The 25,464-nt window shown below is 41.0% G+C and overlaps 1 protein-coding gene across 8 annotated transcripts in view; it reads left to right on the forward strand.

Moving 5' to 3' along the window:
- The first annotated feature begins 1,618 nt into the window (after positions 1–1,618).
- The window catches only part of MAN2A1 (mannosidase alpha class 2A member 1), a 147,869-nt gene continuing 124,023 nt past the window's right edge, over positions 1,619–25,464 (forward strand). For 6 of the 8 annotated variants that reach the window (XM_065661427.1, XM_065661429.1, XM_065661428.1 and 3 more), the window contains exons 1-3: positions 1,619–2,247; positions 12,666–12,926; positions 23,508–23,652. In XM_065661427.1, coding sequence (XP_065517499.1) covers positions 2,107–2,247; positions 12,666–12,926; positions 23,508–23,652 — 547 coding nt within the window. In that variant the 5' untranslated portion in view covers positions 1,619–2,106. Of the gene's footprint in view, positions 2,248–2,531; positions 2,574–12,665; positions 12,927–23,507; positions 23,653–25,464 lie in introns of those variants that run through there. The other 2 variants (XM_065661426.1, XM_065661433.1) reach the window with 2 other exon arrangements.

Here is a 25,464-nt window from a genome sequence, read left to right on the forward strand (position 1 = left end):
CTTTCTGAAGTAGTACTAATTTTACACTTGTAAAAGGCCTTTTTAACAAGTATAACATTTGCTGCTCTGATGAAGACTTTACTGTTTACTTTTTAATATTCTTTAGATACTAATTAAAAATCTAAACTGATATTACTCTGTGACGTCTTACAACATATCTGAGACATTGCTTTTTACTTTCATGTCACTAATGCAGAACCTTATCTCCACCCATTAGTTTATTCCCCTTAAACTGTATTTGCATTTAAAGATTTGCATTTCCAAGAATGGTTTCCCAGTTGTGAATAACTCTAAGAATAACTAGGATAATACCATATTTTTTAATTAAATACTGCCTTCCTGTTATGCTTCCTAGAGATAGTATTCCCTGTATAGTCCCCACTGCTCAGATGATTTTCAACTGCTCTTTCTCATTCCTCTGTGTTAAAACTGAATTAGAGGCAGTCAGTATGTACAGCAGCGCACCACGTACGAGAGGCAGTTTCTCAGCTGTCAGCAATGCCCTCCATAGTAGCTCCTAACGTCCATCCCCAGTAACTGTAGTCCTGCAACGTCTTTCCAAGGCCGAATTAGACAAGTGAAAGTTTTTGCCCAGTGGGAGAAACGGAGGGAGAAGTTACAAATAATCAAGCCCTCAAGTAGGCTCTGTAAGATACTGGAACGAGTAGGTTCTGCAAGATAATGGGAAAAGCTCCAAAGATGGAAAATCTTTGCAATGATCTTGGCTCCTGCAACAGCCTACCGTACTTCATTGGCCAAATTTTTGTGTGTTATTACAGTCTTAACAACTTTTTTGGGGATTTCATGTGAGAAGAAAAGAAAGTAGTGATGCTAACACATACACGCTGACTTCAAGTCGTAGGGGTGTGTCTCAATGACACGCTTTAAGAAAGAAGCACACAAACAGTGGTAAAAGATGAGTTCAGCATGTGTCTAGCTCTCAGCAGCACTCAATGCATCTGAAGTAAGATATTAGGAATGACCATTTTCAAACCTGGGCAGACTCAATCTCTGAAAACTAGAAGGGGCTAAACTGCCGTGGAGCATGAGGGAAACCAAATGGCAGGACCTCTGTCAGCCTGCTACAGCCATGACTTACTCCTGCGGGCAGACACGGTGCTTCTGTGTTAGAACAGCCAGACCCAAGCTAGGGCTTGACAGCACCCAGCCACTGCATCTGATGCTGCTAGCAGAGACACAGAGCTGGCACGGAAAGGTGCGACGGCTCTTTGACACACGCCACGGGAACACTGGGCCTCACTCAGGGCCGGAGGTCTCTTCACACCTCCCTTCTCCTCTCCCCACTCCGCCGTAGGGAACGACAAGGGCCGGGAAGGCAGGCGGAAGCCCACCTCAGCCATCTCACCTCCCCCCGAGCCGCATCGTTTCCCGGCGGAGACTGTCACACACCGCCGCCAGGCGGAGCGGCGACAGCCTCGGGAAGACCGCTACGCGGCACCGCTAGACAGCAGGCTCTCTCCGCCGCCGAAAGGTACTCCTCGTCCCAGCAGCCACGACAGCAACAACCACCCCCCTCAGAACACTGCGGCTGCGCGGGCCGTTTTGGGAGGAAGGGGCTGAGGCGTGGCCGGGTGCCGATGACAAGCGTTCGGCACCGCCCCTCAGTCCGGGCGCGGGGGCGGGGCACGGCGGTCCGGTCGGCTGCGAGGCCCGGTGGTGGCGCGTGGAGGCTTGTTAGGCGCGCAGCGGTCCGCGGTGCATCAAGGACGGCAGCAGCGTGTGCGCGGGTGGGGCGGCCGCTGGAGGAGAACGGGAAGCAAGAAGGGAGCACGGAACCGGGAGCCGAGGTGCTCGGTCGGTCCCGCAGCGCTGCTGCCTCTCGCCGCCGCCAGTTCCCCGCTGGGCGTCAGCCTACCCGCGAACCTGATTCTCTGCCGGAAACTGTGCTCGTCTCTCGGCGCGGGGGCGAGGTCTCGGAGGGGCGGTGGGGGCAACTTCTCGCACTTCTCAGGAGAAGACTCGGGGCCGCTCCGTGCCGCGGGCCGCCGCAGCGGGAGAAGTTCCACCCCCTTCTCCCCCAGCTTCCAGTCCTCGAGCGCGGAGAGGCGACTGTGGCCCGGGAGCGGCTGGGGCGGGCGGGCGGCCATGGCGATGAAGCTGAGCCGGCAGTTCACGGTGTTCGGCAGCGCAGTTTTCTGCGTGGTGATCTTCTCCCTCTACCTGATGTTGGACCGCGGCCACTTCGACCACCCGAAGAGCCCGCGGCGGGAGGGCACCTTCCCGAAGGTGAGCAGGGCGTGCTATTGGCAGAGGGGAGGGCGGCAGTGCCGTCGCGGGCTCCCACAGCTCTCTACGGCTCGGTGCCGGGGCGCGGGGCTGCGGTGGGGGGGGTGACAGGGCTTCTGGGCCGGTGGGGCGGCGGGCGAGCGGTGCCGCCTCTGGGCGGCGCTGTCGCCGGCATGGCCCGGCTTGACGCGGGCTCGGGGCCCCGAGCTGGGGACTGGTGGGGATTCCGGCGCAGGAGCGGAGAGGGAGTGTGGGGCTTGCCGGTGCTGAGGTCGGGTAGGAAGTGACGGGACTTCGAGGGCAGACCTCAACGGTGGCATCAACAGGTAGACTTGGAGGAACGCTGATTTTATGTTGTGGCGTTCCCTTTTGTTAAGCCTTGCTTTGGGACTCTTAACTGGCTGATACCTGACGGCACCCTATGGTCAAACGAAGTTCTTCAGTTTTTCCTTTCCCCTCGTTGACTGCGTGGGAGAGAAATTTAAATGCTGTGTATCATGTTAGTGGGCCAATAAGGAACGTTCAACCACGATGATAATAAAATAGTTCGGAGAGCACATGGCATGCTGCGTCGAGGAGCAGAATTCTGCTGTGTGTAGGTAGCTTTTGTTTTCTTATAGTAGCAGATCACACGCACAGAATTACAGGAAGTAAAATTATGGCTTATCTGTGCTTGAACTGTGGTTATTTTGGGGGAAACTAAAGAAATGAAACTGTCTTTTTAGTACAGCAGTAAGACTTCAGGTAAATGGAAGAACTCAGCTGATACTAAAAGTTAGTTATCTCTCTGATAGAATCACTGGTTTTTTTCGTTTAAATCAAAAGTAATAGTTGCTATCCTTTTGTTAACAAAAAAGATTAAAACCTTGCTTAAATGTAAAGGAAGAATGCAGATCTGTTTTGCCTTTATTCCTTCAAGTTACAGTTCAGAGGTTAGCCGCTAGTTTTTGCAGGAGCTAACGCAATGGGAAACCAGAGCAGAAGAAGAAAGAAAAAAAGACAAGGGTGCCTGCAGCAGCTGTGCCTGTTCAGTACGTAGCTGCAGCAGGAGGGTAGTGGCATGTGTTACGTACGTAACAGCTAAGTGCTGCTTTGGTGATGTGGGCAGTATTTTATCTGAGGAAATTACTTCCTGTGTCTTTATGCTACCAGTTGGGTTTAATCCAGGTGAAGTACAGAACAGGAAAGCTTGTACATACGTGGGTAAGCATTTTTTGGGTTTTGGGGTTTTTTTTTTTTTGTTGTGTTTTTGTTTTTTGGGTTTTTTTTCCTTCTTGTGTGTGAGTATGTTTTTGGTTTTGCTTTTTGTGGCTTTTTTTTAATGTTCGATTTGGATTTGAAATACTTGAGTAAACAGGAAAGATGTGTTATACATGTTTTGTCTTCTGCTGTCAGTGTCTGCAGTTGAAATTTCTGTTTGTGTCCTCAGTGTAACACTGCTCTGTGGTGTAACACGGTTTTATCTCGTGACCAAGGGTTTAGTAGCTTAATCTGTTGTTGCACCTTTTCCTCCTATGTGATCCGATCAGCTGGAAATAGTAATTTCTCCTTCCACCCTCTTCCCTTCCCTCTGTCTTCTAGAACAGTCTGTCAGTGTTTACTCTTTTTGCCTTTTCCCTATCTAAATTTTTTTGAGGTTGCTGACTCTCACTGGAGAATTCTCTGCCTATCAGCATTGTTTTGGTCCTTCCTTATTGGGTGAACAGTTACCTTTTCCTTCTTTACTACTTTATTTTTTGAGTAAGTTATGGGTGAAATTGATTTGATTTTTGTCATTTCCTTTTGCTGCCCATAGGTTAAAAACTTTTTCCACTTTGTTACAACTGGAAACCTCTGACACCTAGCAAATGCTTTCAGAGCCCTGACAACATCAGTTTTGAGCAAACACAAAAGATGAACTGTGGAATAGAAGCCACCAAAATTTTGAAAAGAAACAGCTTTAATCTTACCTCAGTAACGTTGTGTCAGTGTAGTGTTGCCAGAACTCCCTGAAACTAGCTGGTCACAGATGTAGAAACTTCAAGATGTTTTTGTTTGTGGAAAAACTAGGGCAGCAGTAGATGGTCTATCTGTAAACTTAAGCAGTCATTCTCTTTCCTGATGAAAAAAGTCAGAACATTTTTTGCTTAGAAAAAGGAATTGAGACTTTTTCACAATTTTTTTCATTGATTCACTTCATAGCTCTTTCTGTTCTGATAGTGTTCTAATTTTTCAGCTTTTCGGTTCTTCTGTGTTGTTCTGGTAACAGCATATGTCACCTTTCATGTCTTGAAAGTTGCATATTGATTAGTTTCTTCTTCCTGACCAATGTCGCATGTTTGCAAGCATTTGTCAATCTAGGGTTCTTGTTTAATTTCTGTTAGGATTAGTGTTGGAATTTTTCGGCTGATAGTGCCTGCTGGTCTGCATTCACCTAAAGTGTTACTGTACCTAATACCAGTAGTAAGATAAATGATCAGGACTGTTGCTCCACTTTCACTTCCACTTTTTCTTCTAGACAAGCAGCTTGTCTTTACATGGTCTTGGGGTAGATTGCATCAGATTCAGTCTTGTAAACCTGTCTTCTTTCAGGTTTATCTGCCAGTATAGTCAAGAGTTGTCTTTCTGGAGCGTGCTTTCTGGTTTGAGTGTTTGGGTGGTGGTGTTCAAGGATGCCAGCAGAAATTTCTTGCAGAAATGATTTTTGGACAAGATCTCCTTCCCAAGACAGGCGAATATCCCTGGGCAGACACCTTTATGTACTTTAACCAAATATTTGTAAATAACAAATATTTGTAAATATGTAAATAACCAAATATTTGTAAATAGCTCTGTTAAACAGCACTTGTTAGCGGATGTCAACACAGATGAGGCAGTGGGGACATTGTGTCTTTTTAGGTGTTGAGTTTGCCAAAGCTGGCAAGAGTAATCAGTTTTATGGTGAATGTTATCCGCAGCTGTCCATGGTAAGGTAGCATTGTAGCAACCTCAGCTTGAGCTGAGGTAATTTATAGCTTTGCTGTCACTGGCGGTGCATTTAAATCATGGTATTAGAAGATCTGTATGTTGCCATAGAACTGAAATCTCTGTTAATTTGGGGAAGATTAGGTACCCATAAATTCATGGAGATCAAGACTTACTGGCCTCTTCTCTGTAATTCCTGCCTGTATCTTTACGGATCCTGCTTGGTTGTCAGGTGTATATTATTCTTACTATGGCCATATCACAAGCTCTGTCTTTCTCTCTGAGCCTGTTACTAGCCCTAGGATGCTTTTGTCGCAGGACAAGTCTCGGGTACAGTGTGTTCCAGTGTCCTGTTTCAGCCTAGGAACAATGTTATGACATTGTACAGGGACAAGCTCAAGGTGGAGGAATAGCCTTGAGTCCATTTTTAAATTATTATTTTACTGGTGTCAGTTGTGTAAGAGTCTTCTAGTGGAATATAGTGGAAAATGGCTGAGTATATTGGTTTTGTCAGTAATAACACTGAATTCTCTGAGAAATCTTGTGTGACTGCAGAGCAGAGGGAGGGAGGTTCAGAGTGGTGGCGAGTCCTATGCAATCTCTTGTGCAGCAGGTATTGGGTGCAAGTGGCTTGTGGGCTAAACTGATAACTAGTAATTGAGAGCTACATTCATATCAAGTCTAAAGTAGAGTGAGTCCATATGCAGCTTGCCTTGAAGAACCTTTGTTACTGCATGCAGATGAATACTGATAAGCCCATATCAATCTATGCTGTATTTTGGACCCAAATAGGGGAAAAAAATAATCATTAGCCTAACACAGCTTTCCTCAACTAATTTTGCATTGACTTATAATAGATCCATAAAACCTGTTCAATGACAGAAACTTGTGGAATATTTCTCTCAATTCTAAATTGTGCTAGTTTCACATGTGTGTGTGGTAAACATTAAAAATCCAATTTAAAAATAAATATGTGGAGGATTAATTTGTAATAGCATCTTGCTTCAGAACTGTATGGCCTTTGTGTAGAGAGTTCATTTTTTAGTGAATTTTATGCCTCAGCAAGGCAAAACAGTAACACAATGTGGCGTTGTCTGTCACTACCTGATAGGTGATGCTTTGGACATGAGCTCTTTCCTCTAGCCACTTTTGTGTAGCTTGGTTTGCCTTTTATGGGACGTATGTCCCCACTGTGTTCAAGGTTATTTCTAGAATTGCATTTTATAAACTCAAGTCTGCCATGATTCTGGTTGATAATTTGAATGGCACCAAGTGATAGCTCCTTTTTATCTTTGGTCTTTAACTTAAACTGTATTAAAAGGCAGAGCTTTTTCTAAACAACTGTTTCTTGAATAAGATCTCTTTTGTTCTCATCCTGCTCCCCCTCCCCTCCCTGCCTTTGACCATCATTATTACATGAATCTTCTCATGTGTTACCTGCTTTTATGAACAGGTAGTTGCATTGCATTGCGTTGAGGAGAGGTGATCAGGTACTGTTCTTCTAAAAGCAGCTGGCTTGTTCTTTTGTTTCCGGTGTCTTTCCAGCAAAGCATTAGTTGGCCTGGCTGTATGTGGTATTGCTAAGGCTTCTTTACTGGATTCTTTACTGGATTCATGCTTTCAAGGCATCAAATACTTCTGCACAGATGCCACAAGTAGAGATTGTTGCAGTATGGAGTGTTTTTATCTGAGCTTGCCAGTAATTTGATAGTAGTACCACCTGGCCAAAGTATGAATCATGGTAGCATGGAGCAGTCATAGCAGGCAGTTGGGACCAAATGTGTGGCAGAAACACCAGCAGTTCGCTGAATCTGTGTGTTGAACAAAGGCACCTTGTGAACGTGACTGGAGTACTTCTGAGGTACTACTTCCCCTACTGTATGGAAGCACTACTTGCAGTCAGCCCTGAGTCTCCATTAGGTGCCTGTAACTGCAGCGAATCAGCTCATGGTTGGTAGTTACCATGCCCCAGTTCTGTGCAGGGCAGACCTCAGCTCCCTCCCATGTCAGTGAGTCTGTTGACTTCCTGTTTTGAAATAGCTCCTGATAACAGTGTAAACACATTTTCCAGCTAGAATTTTGCTAGGTGCCTTGCTGTAGTGAAGTAGCTGCAGTCAGTGGCTTACATGTGCATGTTTTGTTGTGGCATGTTCTTGGTAATGAGTGTAGTTTTATGAGCTTGTTTGGGAGCTTTCAGACCTATGTTGTGTAAGAAGGAACAGGACTTCTGTTCTGCAGAAGTACTGGAAGCAGCATGATCCAGTATTTAGGAGATGTGTGTTTTACTCTAAAATGTGAGTAGTGACAGTTAAGGTTGTACATAATTTTTAAGTTGTAATTTTCTGACTTCTGATAACTGAAAAATTGTGAACTCAGTGAGTTTTAGTAGCATTCTTGAGAATTTTACAGCAGAGAAGATTGAATGTTGAGAGAAGAAACCCACAGAAAGAATAATAATTTTCCTGGTTTTGAAACACGTTGACTTTAAAAAAAAAAAAAAAAAAACCAGCCAAACAAAGCCCTGTTAACAATAACAGTGTGTTCACAATCAAAAAGCCTTTGACTGTCACAAGAATGATTTTGAGTGCAGGCTAATGAAAGCTTAGGATTTCTTCTGCTGAGCTTTTAGTACATTGTAAGGGAGGAGGAACTGTCTCTGCAAACATAATTACAGGTCAGTAACAATTCTTTGTACTTTCTAACGCTCACAGAATGTATCTGCCTTTGTTGCTTGCGCATTTTGTTCAAAGTTTTGGCTAAGCAGCAGTCAGGCAGAAGCTAATAACCCCTCCTGCTTTTGTACTTTAAATCCGGGGCAAAATGTTGAGCAACATGTATTTTTCAGAAAAATAGTACCTCTACCTATAAATGAGCTTCTGCTACCTATAGTCCATGCCTCAAACTGTATAAACTAAATGTAGAGAGGTTTCCTCGTTTGCTCTTACTTGACGTTTTCTGTGTCTGACACATGATTTTGTTATTTCAAATTTTGATTTGTTCAGGTAAAACTAAATATTAGCAGAATGCTCATACTCCTAATGCCTTGCGTCAGCTTTGTACTGCTAGCCGTTTACATAAAGATTCAGTACAAGGCAGGGAAGGGAATCAAAAGGAAATGAGCCTGAAACATATCAGCCAGAGCAGTAGTGGACATTTTTCAGATTAATTGACTTTAAACAGGGAGTATTTCTAGTTTTGTCTCCATCTCCCTTTCCTTTCTCCTTGCCTTCAGATCACTGATTGTGGTGTCAAATCAGTCCCTAGAAGCATGCCTTACGCTTACCTCTGTAAATTGCATGTAGCTTAAAGCTAGGATAACAGTATGTTAAACATTCCCATTTTTCCTGCTTCTGGTAAAGCAGAATATGGAAGTTCCATTGGCTTCTTAGAATTGGCCTCTTAGGCTACTCCATCTTTGTAGTAAACTTCCTTATGTTTTAGGAGAACAGACTTTTGTAGTTCAGCTAATTCAGAAGAATTCCAGTGTCTTCATAAAGTGAGCTAGTTTTGAATGGTACTTTAAAGGTAGGAAATTTTTGACAAGGTGGCTTACGTAATCTTCATCATCACAAATGCACATAAACCTTCCGCCCAGATTAATAAAGGCTTTAAACCTTGATTTGTCCTTTTGACTGGTGCATTGTGTATTTGACTTTTTGTTCTATGTCCTAACTTGCAGTGTAAATACATGCTGATACAGTGTGTTTAGATATTAAACTTTGATGCAACATCATATTGTGTTTTTAACTTTTACCTGCTTGCTTTTTCTGTACAGCAGGTGACCATTTAATTCTACATTTAATAGGTTCTGTTCACTATACAGTGCTTTAACGGTGAACAAAGAGAATGCTTTCTGGGCTTAACTGTATTAGTATGTTGGCATCTGTTTAGAGGTTTGTCTCAGGATTTTAGTGAAGTTAGTATGTGATTTGTGAAGATGTACCTGGAAATAGTTATTGACAAGACAGGTGCAGAAAAATTACTAAGATGACGGCCATTCAGTACAGCCAGAAAATAAGACTTTTTGAGTCCAGTTTCCTCACTGCTTATTGCAGTAACTGTATAAGCAATGATCTTAAGTTTCACATTAACTGGAGAGCTCTGTTCATTGTGGTACTCTGCTTCCTTCATCACAGCTCACTGGTGCACAAGAGCCTTGTATGCAGAACACCTGCTTATCATGTAGGTGAGAAGGAGGATAGGCTCTGGCTGGTTTTGAACTAAGCACTTGGTGGTTGTTGGCTAAGTCTGGATGCAAATAATAGAGTTCCATGTGACTGAACCTCATAAGTCTCTAATGTGAGTTTCTCTTCTGCCTGCCTGTTTCCATGAGATTTCTTCATCTGTGGGCCTGTCATACTCCCACTTTATTTGAGCTAGCTGTCTTTTTCCTGGTGAAGTGATCAGTAGTGGTCTGTTGAAAGTGCCTACATTTAAGGAATGAGTGAATGTTCAGAGAGAGCCCTTGCTACAGATCAGACTGGTGTTGGAAGCAGAGAAGGACAGGCAGAGGGCTGTGGGAAAGCAGGCTTCTTTAGAGTATGTGGGGCATGAAAGCTGCTGAATAGTTCAGACTGACTGAAACATAAGGAACTATTTATGTAGCTGGTTCATGTGGTGGTAGTGGCAGGATGCTCAGTGCAGCTAGTAGGTATGGACAGTTTTTGTTCCAAATCCAAATGGGAAGAGGGTCTGCTAATCTTCGCATGGGAAGATTTTATTCATTAAGTCCAACCCTATGTAACCATGGGGATGGTGAACAGATGCACTGCTCATGTGATGCCATTCTTCTACCAGTGCAGCTGTAGCTACTTTTGATACTGTTGGATTTGTCAGTACATTGCAGTTCTTGTAGAAATAGTTCCTTTACTGTGGAGTAACAGCACTGGTGCTTTTCAATAAAATTCTTATGTGCACATTCATCAACATACAGAAAGGCACTGCGAAGCGGAACAATAAGGTTTATACCAAAACTGTTCTAAATTTGTTAATTGGTGATTCATATAACTTTACATTGCATTTCCTTACCTTAAAACAAGTATGTAGATTAACAGAGTATCTTTTAATGATGATTGTTTAGACTAAGATGTACTTAATTGGACAGTGTACCTCCCATGTTCTGATGAGTATGAACAATGTTTAAGCCGCATACACACTTGGTAACTTTGGTGAACTGTAGTCATGTGCTTTGAAGCAGAGAATAATTTGTACAGATGGCAGCTATACTTTAGCTTCATAGGAATCTAAAGGTCAGAGCCTATACTGAGCAGCCTGAAAAACCCCAATCAGTATTAGTTTATATATGTTATTTTTAGAGTGAGTAGCATAGTAGGCGGTTAGTTTTTGGAGTAAAACATTATTATTATTTTTTTTAATGTCACAGGCATTGAAAGAGAAAATACTAATTTTACACAAATGTGTACGTGCTATCTTTAATGTAGCACTTGGAAGATTTCGTCTGATTGTTGGGGTTTTTTTTTTGTGCCACCAGGGGGCATGGGAAGACAGATTTTTTCCTTTCTAGTGTCCTATCATCTGCATATTTGTTTCCTTTTGTTTTCGGTTAATCTATTTTATAAGTTTCTAGTATTTGTCTTTAAGATATTGAGATTCTAGGATGTTGGCTCTACGTCTCAATTAGCTTAATCCGGTTTTGTTGTTAAAATACATTCATGTCCTTTGGAAAGCAACAACTGTTTATGTGTGTTGTATTTTAAAACCTGTTACTGTTTTCAGGATGTATCAATCTAAGAAAAAAACCCAAAGCAGTGGATTAGCATTTTACACAGAGCAGAAAATGAGGGGTCAAACTTACCAACAGCTTAAAAAAAAACCCCTAAAACATATCTTTTGAAGAATTACAAAGAGCTCCCATAAAGATAGAATTATGGGGATGACGATTTAGTAGAACTGAAAAAGGTTATCCTAAAGGCTATTTTATGTGTCTTAGTAAAGGGTATTCTGTTTTTCATTCCTGGAGACTTCTGGGTTTGCATAGAATTTAGAGAAAAGTGCACATCACAATTTAGAAAGGAGGCTTAATCCTTTGCAAACTACAGCCTAGCTACAGAAGTTGGAATTAACTTGGTGTTTGAGGAAAGCAGTTTGTCCCTTAAAAGGGAAATGCAAAGCCATGAAGCGAATTATTGTTAAAGGGGAAAAAATTGTATTGCTTAGAAAATAAGACATTGGTGCTAGGAAAAAGTTTTTTACTTGTAATTAAAATCATTGGTCACGGAGTAGATGCCTACTGAATCAGTTATTTGTGTTGAATTTAATGGGTAAAATGTAAATGCCTGAATCCACAGCGGGTTTCGTTGTAGTGACAACTTCCTAAGAAAAACTTAATCATATATTATGTATTTTGGGGTCTGTCCACAACTTTAATAGTACGAAGTGGCTGGTTTTTTTTTGTTATTTATCTTCTGTTATTGTTAGGTTGAAGTCATTCTGAGGAAAGAAGTAAATTAACTGTTAAGATGAAATATCCCTAAAGCCATGTTAAATAATCTGGCATTAGTGATTCTGTAGGAGCTAACACATTCATGTCTAGAAAAAAGCATACCTCAAATCATTTGGAAGGAGTGGCTAGTACATGAGAGAGCAGTGGCATTTCCAGGCATCTTACTCTGCTATGCTCCCTCCAATAGTCTAACAATACTGTGATTAGATGCTATTAAATTGCTTTGTGGTGTCTGTCTCTCCTTTTAAGTTGCTTTGGGAGATATGATGACTTCTTTCAATTCACACTGATGTTATTCTGTATCCTTCCTCTTGCAGTGAACACTAGAATCATCAAAATCCTGTTGTTTGGCAGCTGAATATGACCTTCTGACTGAAAGTGCTATTAGTTTGAGCTGTCTTTTACAGGATTGTCTTGATGTTTGTAGTAGTGCAGTTGTACGAATTACTAGTACAGCAAGGCTATTAAGGCATATTTTACCTCCAGTAAGTGTTTTTGTTAATTTCTCTCTGAATTTCACTAAGAAGCTCAGTATTTATTGAGATACTATTCTACATGTACAGGAAAAAAAAAAAAAGTCTATCCATCCTGTTAAACCCGTCATGATGCGACTTCCTCCTAAAATAAAAAATGGTGTTCTCTTTGATGTTTTGATGTGTTGACAAATGATCAGTTTTTTGCAAATCTATGAAAGATATGAAAAAAGTTGATGTTTGCATAGTTGATACTTGAAACAGCGTGACCTTTTAAGATTATCTTTGTATCAGTGATTAAATATTGTGCTGCAATTTCAAGTTCATAGGGGAAAATACAACTTTTACTGTCTTCCTGTATTCTCAAGGGAAGAGCTTTCATATGTTGGCTCAATTTTTGGTTAGTTTGTCTTTACATAAAGAATAAAGATTTGTCTTTCTGTGTGATCATCTTGCTATGTTCTTTTAGTTCTGTCAGGAATTGGTCTGAGAAACAATTAAACTTTACTGGTTTTTGTTTGTGTTTTCTTTTTTTACAGGGTCAGCTTTCAATGTTACAAGAAAAAATTGATCACTTAGAACGCCTGTTGGCAGAAAATAATGAGATTATTTCAAACATACGAGATTCTGTGATCAATTTGAGTGAATCAGTAAAGGATGGGCAAAAAAATCCAGAGGCTATAAACTTCAGTCAAGGATCTTTATCTGAGCTCTTTCCTTCTGCCTCAGCTTTGTTTGCAGTTGATTCTGAGGATTGTTTGTTCGCTTCAAAAAGTGGAAGTCATGGTTCAGGTGTACAGGTAAGCAGTATGTATTTCTCTCCTCTTCTGCTGAAGTCCTCCCTGTCACTACTTTTTAATTCTGAAAACATCTGATTACCAGTAAAAGCTTGGTACTGAGCTCCTAATCTAAGACATAATTGTTTAGGTGACTGTTGTGTTTAACAGGTGCTTTGAAACTGTTCCTTTTTAACTTTTTTAAACTGTCTAGAAACTGAATAGTGATTATGAAGACCCAATGTTCCAGAAAGTGTAAGAGTTCTTGGAAGAAAAAAACAACCCACCAAAAAACCAAACACCCCTCAAAAAAAATCCACAACAAAAAAAACCTCCTAACAAAGCAGTGATTAATTATACTCAGATTATTGTCCAGTACTGTCAGAAGTCGTCTTCAGTTTCCCCAAATTGTTCTGTAATTGATGACAGATAAATTGGAAATAGTGGATGGCCTTGATTTAAATAGGTTTTACTAGAGATATGTGTGTAGGTGGGTCTTGATGGGGAGCTATAGAATGTTCAAGAACTAATAATTTTTAAAAATATCTCAGGTAGTGTGTTTCCTTTTGAATGCCATTTCTGTATTTGAGGATTCTTGTGTGTCTGCTGTTTGTTTAGGCACTTTGGTCAGAAGGGAGGAACATATACCATGTTGACTTGTTGGCATGAACTGGAGAGGTTGAAGATTTTAAGTTCAGACACTTCAAGTCGAATTTATTTTGCGTTCTGGTGATGTTTGAAAGTTTATGGACTCTTATATATTCAGTTTTAAATGGAGTGTTTCAGGAGCACTGAGAATATGGCCTGAAGTTTGTGATCTGTACTGTTTTGGGGAGTCTTGTGGGGGTACTATAAATATTCATAGTACTCTAAAGCGATGATTAGATTTTGAAGTCCAGCTTTCTCATCCTAGAAATGCAGGTATTTCTGTTGCAGGAGACAGTGGACTCAAGTTGAGTAAGTACACACATTAGAACAATTGTAACCTCTGATGTATAATTCATAATGCCTTTAGCTCTTTAGGGATAGGCACCCCCTTAATAGATCTTAAAGAGAAAGTAGGCCTTTTTTGTCCATGTTTCTAATATTCGTTAAGACTTCTCTGCTAGAAAGTTAAAGCACGTGAAACTATGATTGCGTGTTTTCAAATTACTGGATTGTTAGCAGGTATTCTTTGTACTGTCTGGTACCGTATTATGTGCCTTTCTAGGTGCATTAGAAATAAGTTAGAGTAAATGTGAATTGTGAATTTTGGGGAAATATGTTGGCTTAAATTCTTGGGCATGTTAACCTGTTATGATTGCTTAAAATGTTCTCATGTTTAGCTTCACATTTGCAGAATGTCAGAACAGACACTTACCTACCTAATGGCAGGCTGTAGTAGCTAAACTGGTTTTGCACAATTTTCTTTACTTTTAAGAGTATATGCATGTGCCTAAAGGTAACAAATGTAGCAGGGGATATTCTTAATACTGTTCCCCTAATCACACCTTCTTTCATTGCCTTGCTATAGGAAGGGAAGGTGGGCTTGTCTCATGCTTTTCATGTCATTGCATCAGTGCCTTGTACTCTGAAGGTTATCCACAATCATCATTAAATCACGTTAATACTGCTTCTGTATACAGTTTCTCAGCCCTCAAATCTGGCCTGCATTTCAGTTATGGAATCTAAGATGTTGATTTCAGTGGAATTCTTGTAATACCAAGTTGATCTAAATTACTATATTTGAATACAGTTTTACTATTTAATACTTTGCCAAGCCTGATAAATTACCTGAGCTCGCAGAATAAGTTTTCTTCTAGGTTTTTTTTTAGTTTGTTTTTTTTATGGAGATGAAGAAATTGAATAGATAATTCAGAGCATTGTTTTTTAAAATTACATTTTAAATTCTAAACGAGCTTATAAATATTAATTACGTGATGTTCATAAATGTTAACTTAAACCCACAGATATGGACCTTACTTTTGCCATGTTTATCTTTTAAGTGGGTGTATGAGTATGAAATGAGACTAGAAAGAAGTTAGAGCTGAGACATAGTGTATAGTTGAGACACAGTGTTTGGATAAAAATCACTTTAGAGATTTTTAAGAGGCTTTACTGGATAAATCATGGGAGTTCATTATAGTCTTTATAGTCAGAAATATTACCAGGACTTGTTACTCAGAGATGTTTTTGGTTTTTTTTTTTTTTTCATAAACTGGACAAAACAAATTATTAATAATATGAAAACCAAAGGATACTTGGATAAGATAGCTAAAGGATGTTTCTCATCAAGAAAACACCACCTTTACTGGCAGTGTTCGTAAGTAGTTAGGAAATTGTAATAGAGCTGGCTGCTAAAAATAACGCTGAATTGAGAATTGATATAATTCAAATTAAATAGAAGACTAATGTGTACATTTTTGAAAAGACGAATGTGGAGCTAGGTAATTAAACCAATAAAATGAAGAACTCTGAATTAGATATGGTTATGACCTGACACTTTTCTAGGTCAGTAGTTCAAGAAGTAACTGTAATTTGTGCTCAAAGAAGACAGAATTCTCAGCAGCCATCACACTGACATGGAAGGTCTTTTAACTGATCTAGTGAGATATCTCTTTTCTTGTTCCTTCCAAATACTGAAGCATCTAATATTGTTCTTAGTAATGTTGCTCCTTTTAAAATAAGGCATGAATCACTCTTTAAAAAGGTGGCCTGATGAGGCACAAGCTATGCTTTTATTTTTCCTCTGCAGGGCCTTAAGTTTCACTGGGGTAAATATTGTGATATTTGCCCAAGAGTTGCATTACTTCAGCAGTTTAAGTCCCTTGGTATAGAGAAAGAATGATCCCATATAGAGAAAAAGACCACTGATAAGTTTTTAAATGTTTTAATTGAACAGCTTTGTAACAATATGACTGTCTTCGGAAGCAGCCATAATTAAGACAGGCAGCATCCTTTTTGATTTTCTGTTTGTCTACTATTTTTACAAAGTCCTTGCTTATAAGTATTTTATCCTTAGAAATAAAAGGAAAAATACTGGAAAGTACTTGTATTTAACCTTTTCCTAATTCCAGTAGAAGTTTGAGTCCTTTTTTTTTTTTTTTTTTTCTTTTTTCCCTTCACTGCTTTTGATTAACATTCAAATCACAAAATGTTTGAATGGTTGAGGTTGGGAGGGACCTCTGAAGGTCATCTGGTCTAACTCCTTGCTCAAGAAGGGCCACTTACCCAGTTACCCAAGACTGTTCCCAGAAGGCTTTTCAGTATCTCCAAGGATGATGATTATACAGCCTTTCTGGGCACCCTGTGTCAGTGCTCAGTCACCCTTACGTGGACAGTGTTTCCTGATGTTCAGCAGGAGCTTCTTGTGTTAAAACACAGGAAGTTTGTGCCCATTGCCTCTTGTATTGTCATTGGGCACCACTGAAAAGAACGTGGCTCCTCCTTCTCTGCACTCTTAACTTCAGCTATTTGTACATATGGATAAGATCCCTGAAAGCCTTCTCTAAGGTAAACAGTTTAAGCTTTCTCAGCCTTTCCTCATGTGAGAGCTGCTCCAGTCTCTTCATCATCTTGGTGACCCTTTGTTGGACGCTGTCCAGTGTGTCCATGTCTGTTGTACTGGGGAGCTTGGAGCTGGTCACGGAGCTGCAGGTGTGGCCTCACCAGTGTTGAGTGAAGTGGAAGGACTCTGGCCTGCTGGTAGCACTTATCCTTAATGCAGCCCAGGATGCCACTGGCTTTTTTTGCTGCAAGGGCACATTGTTGTGTGTTTTCATGCTCAGTTTGGTGTCCACCAGGATTCTGAGGTCCTGTTCTGCCAAGCTGCTTCTCAGCTGGGCAGCCCCCAGCATGTCTGGTGCCTCGGGTTGTTCCTCCCTATCTGCAGTACTTTGCTCTTTGGCTTGATGAACTGCATGAGGTTCCTCTGGACCCCTTTCTCCAGCCTGTCCAGGTTCCTCTGGATGACAGCACAGCCCTCTGGTGTACCAGCCTCTCCTCTCAGTTTGGTGTGATCTGCAGGCTTGCTGACAGTGCACTCTGCCAATCATCCAGACCATTAATGAAGATGTTAAACAGTAATGAACCCATAGCACACCACTGGTTACTAGCCTTCGCCTAGACTTCATGCCGCTGATCACTATCCTCTGGGTCTGGCTCTTCAGCTGTTTTTGGTCCATCTCATTGTCTGCTCTGTGCTGAAGGCCTTACAGAAGTTATGATAGACAATATCCATTGCTCTCCATTCATCTGCCAGGCCAGCCATTTCATTGTAGAAGTTTCTCAAGTTGGTCAAGCATGATGTGCCCTTGCTGAATCCTTGGTGACTACTCCTGATGACTTTCTTGTCCTTCATGTGCTTAGAATTGGTTTCCAGGGTAAGCTGCTCCCTCATCTTCCTAGGAATGAAGATGAAGCTGACCAGGTGTAGTTCCCTGAGTCCTCCTCCTTCTTGCCATTCTTGAAGATAATGTCATTGCTTTCCTCCAGTCCTTGGGCAATTTTCCTAAACACTGTGGTTGTTCAAAGATTCTTCAGAGTGTCCTTGGAGTGACATCTGCCAGCTCCCTCAGTACTTGTGGGTGCATCCCATCAGGGCCCATGGCCTTGCACATACGTAATGTACAGTTTAAGTATTTCCTGACCTGACCCTTTTCCTCCAAGGGCACATCTTCCTTGCTCCATACTTTTCTCCCTGGGGCCTGGGATTCCTGAAGGCCAGTAAAGACTGAGGCAAAGGAGGCATTAAGTACTTCAGCCTCTTCCTCGTCCTTTGTCACTATGTTTCTCTCTGCATCCAAAAAACTTTGGAGATTGTCATTACCTCCCCTTGCTAATATAGTTACAGAAATAGTTTTTGTCTTTCACAATCTGCCAGTAGCCAGAATAAGTTCCAGTCAGGCCCTTATGATTTTCTCCCTGCAGAACGTCATGACATCTTTGTAGTCCTCCCGAGTTGCTTGTCCTTCTTCTAAAGGTCAGAAACTTGCCTGTTTCTCCTGAGTTCCAGCCAAAGCTCTCTGTTCAGCCAGGTCAGTGGCCTTCACTGCTTGCTCATCTTTGAGCACATGGGCATGACCTGCTCTTGCACCTCCAAGATTTCCTTCTTGAAGAATGTCCATCCTTCCTGGACTCCTTTGACCTTCAGGGCTGCCTCCCAAGGGACTCTGTCAACCAGTTTCCTAACCAGGCCAAGGTCTGCCCTTTGGAAGTCCAGGGTAGCAATTCTGCTGAGCCCCCTCCTTTGCCAAGAGTTGAAAACTATCATATGGTCATTGCTATGCCCAAGACAGCTGCCAGCCATCACATCACAATCAAGTCCTTCTGTGTTTAAAAACAACAGGTCCACTGGGACATCTCCCTTGATTGGTTTACTCATCAGGTGTGCAAGGATGTTATCTTCCACACATTCCAGGAACCTCTTAGGCTGTTTCCTCTCTCTGGTATTGTGTGCCCAGCAGATATCTGGTAAGGTGAAGTCATCTGTGAGAGCAGAGTCTAGTGACTGTGAGACTTCTCCCAGCTGCTTACAGAATATTTTGTCTGCCTCTTCATCATGGTTGGGTGGTCTATAAGACTCCCACCATGATATCTGCCTTGTGGACCTTTCCCATGACTCTTGCCCATGAACACTCAACCCTTTTACCACCATTGTCATGCTTTAGACAGTAAAAGCACTCTCTAACATACAGGGCTACCCCATTGCCTCTCATTCCTTGCTGATCCCTTCTGAAGAGTTTATAGCCATCTGCTGCAGCATTCAAGTTGTGTGAGTCATCTCACCATGTTTTTGTGGTTGCAGTTGCATCATAGTTTTCCAGCTGCACAGTTGCTTCCAATTCCTCCTCTGGTTTGTTGCTTATGCTGCCATGTTATTGGTGTAGATGCACTTCAGTTGGGCTGTTGATCCTATCCCCTTTTTTGGGGAAAACTGTCACCAAAAGTTGGGAGAATAAAACTCCTTAACACCAACGTAGTATTAAGAAGCAGACACTTCCCTATTGCAGTGCTGGATGCCAGGTGGAATTTCCACAAATTGGGCACACCCAATGCCAATTTCATCATTACATTTATCTGCAAAGGTTACAAGATAGTACACTCCCAATTACAATGATTGGTTAGTAATTTACATACAATTATAATACCTTCAGTGTCATTCTCTTCTGCTACTATGCTTGTGCAGGGGAAGGGTCTTCTTGATCTGTGAACGTGTCTTTTAGAATGAAGGCAGTTTACCGCAGGTCACAATAAAAGTAGGTTTTGTTGCCAAGTTGGCTGGCTAGATTTCTACCTTGCCAGGTTGTCAAATAACTTATCCTATATACGGTAGACCCGAGGTGCTTTGGTTATGCTCTAGAGAGTAAGGACTAAGGCTGGCATGTCTCAGGGAACAGGGAGTTCAAGCAACACAATGTCTAATTCCAAGTAACACAGCAACCTGTGCTAACAAAAAGGCTAACTTCTTAAATCAAGATGTTCCTGTAGGTAACTATTTCACAATCTGTCATGGTTCAAGCCCAGCCTGTAACTCAGAACCATGCAGCCACTCGCTCACTCCGCACACTTCTTCCTCCCCCTCTATTCCCAGAGGGATGGGGAGGAGAATCAAAAGAGTCTTAACTCCCATGGTTGAGATAAGAACAGTCCATAACTAAGGTAAAACACAAAACCACTACTGCTAACAGCATTAATAATAATAAGGGAAATAACAAGGGAAGAGAATACAACCGCTCACTACCTGCCGACCGATACCCAGCCCGACCTGAGCAGCGATCTAGCCCCTCCGGGTAACTGCCCTCAGTTTATATACTGGGCATGATGTGCTGTGGTATGGAATACCTCTTTAGCTAGTCTGGGTCCGGTGTCCTGTCTCTGCTTCCTCCCAGCTTCCCCTCCTCCCTGGGAGAGCATGAGACTGAGAAAGTCCTTGGTCAGAGTAGACATTACTGAGCAGTAACTACAAACATCAGTGTTATCAGCATTGTTCCCAGGCTGAAAGTGAAAAACACAGCACTGCACCAGCTACTAAGAGGGAGAAAGATGACTGCTACTGCTGAACCCAGAACACAATCAAACACAAAATATCGAAATACTCAGTAAAACTAAAGATAATCTGCGGCAGAGCACCTAATTCCCATATGACCATTCTTAGATGCTTCCATGGTTTCTAACACATGAATAACCCTTTGCTGCTGCATGGATCTGGGTCCTCTAATTCCATTGAGATGGCCGACTGAAGGACCTTTACAGCACACCCTTAATCAAATATTGGCGTGCTGCCCTCTGTTTACCTCTAGGAAGCTTTTTTTTATCCCTTTCTCCCTTCAGATCTACAGGCAGAGCTCCATGCACACTGGCTGCTGTTTTACATAAAGGCCAATGATCCCTCCTTGTCTTCCTAGCCTGTCTTTCCTTGAGACCTTGTATCCCTCCATTGCAATTGTACAGTCATTAGAATTATCCCAGCATGTCTTCATGATACTGACAAGATCATAGGCTTTCAACTGCACACAGATCTCTAGCTCAAAATGTTTATTCCCCAGGGTATGTGGATTAGTGTTCTTCTCAGATAGATTCCCAGAAGGGGTTTGGGTGACTTCTGTAATTGTGCCTTGTTGGCACTTCCTTGCTTAAATGCAAATGATGGATGTGACCCTGAATAAGCCCCGTTTTGTTAATTATTTTTTTTTATTACTATTTTTTTAATCCTTTGATGTCACATGATGCCTGTCCCTCACTTTGTCAAAGGGCTGCTGCTAATTCTCTTCTCCTCCCTTTATTTCTAGCTAAAAGCTCTTCTTAACAGGTGAGCCATCTTGGCCTGATACCTTTGCCCCAGTTAGTGAGTTGGATCCCATCTCTCCTAAGAAGACACTGGTGCATGGTCATAGAACTTGTTGCCAACACCAGCTCCAAGGCCAATTATTGACCTATGCTATCAATGTCCTCCTCTCATACCCCTGCCACTCACTGGTGGGATTGAAGAGGACAGCATGCAGGCTTCCACGACCTTGATCACTGTCCCCAGAGCTCTGTAGTCACTTTCAATGCAGTCTGGGTTGCCCCTGGAAGCATCACTGGAAGTACAACAAGGGGTAGTAGTCAGTGAGTTGGACAGGCTTTGATAGTTCCTTTACAATATCCTGGATCCGGGCCCCTGGGAGGCAGAAAACCTCTCTAGATGATGGCTTAGGTCATTGAGCCAGTTATTTCAGACAACTCTTGATTCAGATTCCAAGATTTTTCCTGAATTGCAGTTTTCAGCTCTAGAGCTCATAAACATGGAAGCATGGTTTGAGATAACTGTAAAGTAATAGATGTTTGAGGAAAAAATTGTATGTTATGGACTGTAAAAATTAATATCTTGTGGACTGCAGAAAGTTGCTTGTGAAATTCAGGCTCCATCCATAAGAAAAACTCATAGGTAATTCTATGGATTGTTGCTTCTGAAACAGATGTTTTAATGTTTGAAATGTCAAAAGAGTTTATCAGTCTTAAGGTCAATCATTGGTAGCTGCCAAATTTACGGAGTATGTACTTAATTTTCTTCAGAAGGTTGCATTTTCCAGAAAAAATACAGTTCCTCAAAATAAAATGTTAGAAAAGCAAGAAAATATGGTATTAGGCTGATTTCAGTGTAACTCTTGCTTGGTCCCTTTTGAGCTAGGCACACTGAATGCGTATATCTTCAAGTATTTGTATTTTCTATTCAGTGTTATTGTCCAAAGATTGAAGCAATTGTGATGAAGAAGTGCTGCGATAAGAAGATCTTGTACAGGCCATAGGTATCTACTGTATGGGCATTGTAGGCCCAGCTGAGGCTGGGTTACAGTGGCTTGCATTCCCAAATAACATGACTGAATGCTCTTTCTGTTTTTAAGATGAAGGCCTCTTGTGGGTTGATCTTGCTTGGTTGTGAGATGCCAACCCAGCCAGGGTCAACCCACTGTGGTCCTTTATGGCATCTCACGTTGGGCTTGCGGAATGAGATCAGGACAGTAATTGAGAGTGGTAATGGGCAAAACATGGAGTGGACATTGTCAGAGTTAAATAATGTGGGGATTCTTTTGTTGTTGAAATGAGGTGAAGGGAGAAGAGGTGGAGTTATATTGTTTAGTAGAATTTCCACTTTTTCAGTGTTAACGTAATTTTGATTTTGCTGTGGGATTTTTTTTCTTTTTGTGGATGTAAGTGGAGTGATGGACGAAGAACCGTTATGGACAGACCACAACCCCTATACCCATGCACCATTTGGGGTAGGGGTACATAGAAAAGTTGGGAACAAAGGAGTGAAGTTGAACTGGCCTAGCAAAGGGGTGAGGAAAAGGTGTTTTAGTTTTGTCTTTGTTTCTCACTATCCAACTCTGGTTTAATTGACAATAATTTAGTGTTCCCAAATTTGGGTCTTTTTTGCCTGTGATGGTACTTGGTAAGTGATCTTCCTTTCTTTATCTTGATCCGTGAGCTTTTAGTCTTATTTTTCCCCCTGTCCTGTTGAGGAAGAGAGAGCAGCTGACTGGGGGCTTTGTAGCCAGTCAAGGACAACCCATCACAAGGCTTTTACTTCTTGAGTCATATATTTGTTTCAGATGTCTGTATGTTTTCTGAAGTTTGCTAGCAAGACAGAAGCCAGCTTACCACTAGAAGATTTTAACTCTTGTGTTCATGTAGGAAATGACTCCTATAAGCTATTTCTGTGAAGTTGAAATGTGTGTTGAAGGTTTGTCAGGTGTGCAGTTGTATTCTGACATGGGTTTAGAACTAAACTGGAGTTTAGTTTAAGTTCTTCAAACTGTAATGCCAGTAAAAGGCTTGTCCAGATAATAGTTCATGTTCATAACGTTTGCCTTCTTTCCTGAAGCAGGCCAGATCTTTACAAAAAAAGAGCTAAAAGAAAGGAGAAAAAAAAAAAAAAAGAAAAAAGAGAAAGAAAAGTGGGTATGTAAACTTTGATCTGAACTCACATGAGAAGATTGTCTTTGCAGCTATCTGGTGGTATCTGAATTTCATAGGAATGTGTTAAAGCAACTGTAAAGTTACATCTGACCTTCTTACTTGCATTGACAAGTGAAATATGTCCTCATTGTATAATTAGTGTACTGGTTCAACAGTAAATATATAAGGAGCTTTGTTATATTAATTGGCTGTAGTTCTGAACATTTCTTTCAGTTTCCTTTTGCGAATTTGACTTTTGCCTAGATCTCTCATGTTGTTATCTCTTCTTACTGCTTGCTTAGCGTTTCCACTTCATTCTCATTCCCTTATTTAGTGTACTGTGCTATTCTGTATAATTCTCTCCCTACCCTCCTGCCCCAGTGCCATTGTGAGCTGTCATAATTTTTGTGACTTAAAGGTTTTATTCCTACCATTTATGTAATCGATTTAGTATCCTAAGAGCAGGGCCTGCCAAATGCTCCTTTTCCTGCCAGCTGTGTCTTGGGTTTCATAGTTGTGATTTGAAATGTGCTCTCATTCGACAGTTTTCTATTCATTTGACACTTTTCCCCGTGCAATGAACAAGCTGATCCATTTTTAGTGAAAGCAGCTTTAGTTTGTAATAGCAGAACTGTTTTTGGGAATTTGTGTTTTACATTCTTTTCACTCTTTTTAAATTTTTCTTAGATGTTGGATGTCTACGACATTCTTCCTTTCGATAATCCAGATGGTGGTGTGTGGAAACAAGGATTCGATATCACATACAGTGAAAATGAATGGGACAGTGAACCACTTCAAGTTTTTGTTGTGCCTCACTCACATAATGACCCAGGTAGTATTTTAACTGTACTGATTTGGATATCTGGAGGCTTTTGAATTAAAAATATGTTGTCATTTCTGTTAAGATTTGGTTTTTTTTCTAAGTATGCTATGTAATATGTTAGTTTTAGGTCTAGCAAGGCAGTTAAGTAGGTTATAATTAAAGTGACATTGACTTGAAGTGACAACTGCTATAATAAAAATTATACACGTACTTATTTATTAACTGAAGTAGAACTTCAGTATTGATATTGGAAGCTAGTACAGATTTTCATTTTTCATTCTGCTGGTAACCCAGCATGCTACATTAAATATGGTCTGTTCATATTTTAACTTTTTAGACTGTCACTGATATTTAACCCTCAGCCTGTGCTAAAGAGATGTGCTTTTTGGAAGATATGAGGGTTTTGGCTGAAATGTTTTTTTACAGTTTTGTACATGCCCCTGCCCCCAACGTACAGTAAGATAACATGAAGTCTGGATTTAAACTGAAACCTAGGTTTGCTTACATAATTTGCTTTTTTCCTTCCAAGTGGTAGTTTACTGTGTAATAAATAAAATGGAGAAGCGTCACTTCATTTTGAAATGACTGTAAAATATACCAAAAAGCAGTGAATCATGCTACTATAGTATACTCCTTTATAGTACACTGACCAGGAGAAGCTAGTGAAGCTGCTTGTTACTGTGGAGATTCACAGTTTGAGTGACTTTAAACTTTACTGCTGTTTATCTCACTAACAATTTAATTTGTTCTTTGAAGTACTGTGGCTCTGAGTGAGATAAGATACGGTAGTTTGAACATAAGTGACTAATTCCGTTTATCTAAAGTCTTTGAAGAAAATGATCTTTGGAATGTGAATTGAGTGTATTGTCCAGTTGTGACAGCTAAAGCAACAAAATATGAACATAGTAATAATACTTGGAGGAAAAAATCAGACTACAGACTTTGATCTGCCTTTTTTTAGAACCATCTTTAAACCTGTACATTTATTTACTCTCTGGTTGTTCTGAAAACTTTCCTAGAAATAAGTACTCTGTACAGTCATTTTATTAATCTGAAACCATCTTAAAGAATGTACAGAACTTATAATTCTCTTGGTTCTTATTAGAAAGAGGTATGGAGTTTACCTCTCTCCCTTCTTTCTACTGACATCCTCTCTATGTCGTTTTTCTATCACTTTGAGTTCTTGGTCAATGCCTAAAAAAATGCAGCCAAACAACGAAAATCCCACCGCAAACTCCCTAAACAAATACAACCCCCATACAAACAAATAAAATACCCAAACACCCCCAATCACAAAAGAAGCAAAAAATAGCAGCCCCAAATGAAAAAAAAAAAAACCATACCCCCAAAAAATCCTTTCACCCCTGAAAAAAACCCATATGGCCAAGCCCTGCCACCCTACCACCCCGTCCAACAAAAAGTTCTGAGTCACCAGAATTACTAAACTCCTAAGACAAATGAAGCATAGATGCTGCTTTACAACAACAGGTAACCTCACCAACCTTTTCCCATGTAACTTTGTGTTATTAATTGTGGAATTTCCTGTACTTTTCCAGTAGGAATATTCTACTTGCCCAGGAAGTGTGTTTGCAATGTGTCTGTCAGTTGCTTAATTTTACATCTGAATGATATCTATTGGTTCACTTGATTCTATTTTGCACTTTCCAGCACTGTTCTGGGTCTTCTCCAAACATGGGGTTGTGGGCCATAATGAACTTAGCTTCAGAGGTGGATTTTTACTAGTACTCAGATATCTATCTTGAGGGACTCAGTCATTAAATCTATAGTAAGGTGCTTGTTCTTCCAGTTTGCTTGAAGAAC

Source organism: Lathamus discolor, chromosome Z (genome assembly GCF_037157495.1).
Source record: "Lathamus discolor isolate bLatDis1 chromosome Z, bLatDis1.hap1, whole genome shotgun sequence".
NCBI classification, from domain to species: domain Eukaryota; kingdom Metazoa; phylum Chordata; class Aves; order Psittaciformes; family Psittacidae; genus Lathamus; species Lathamus discolor.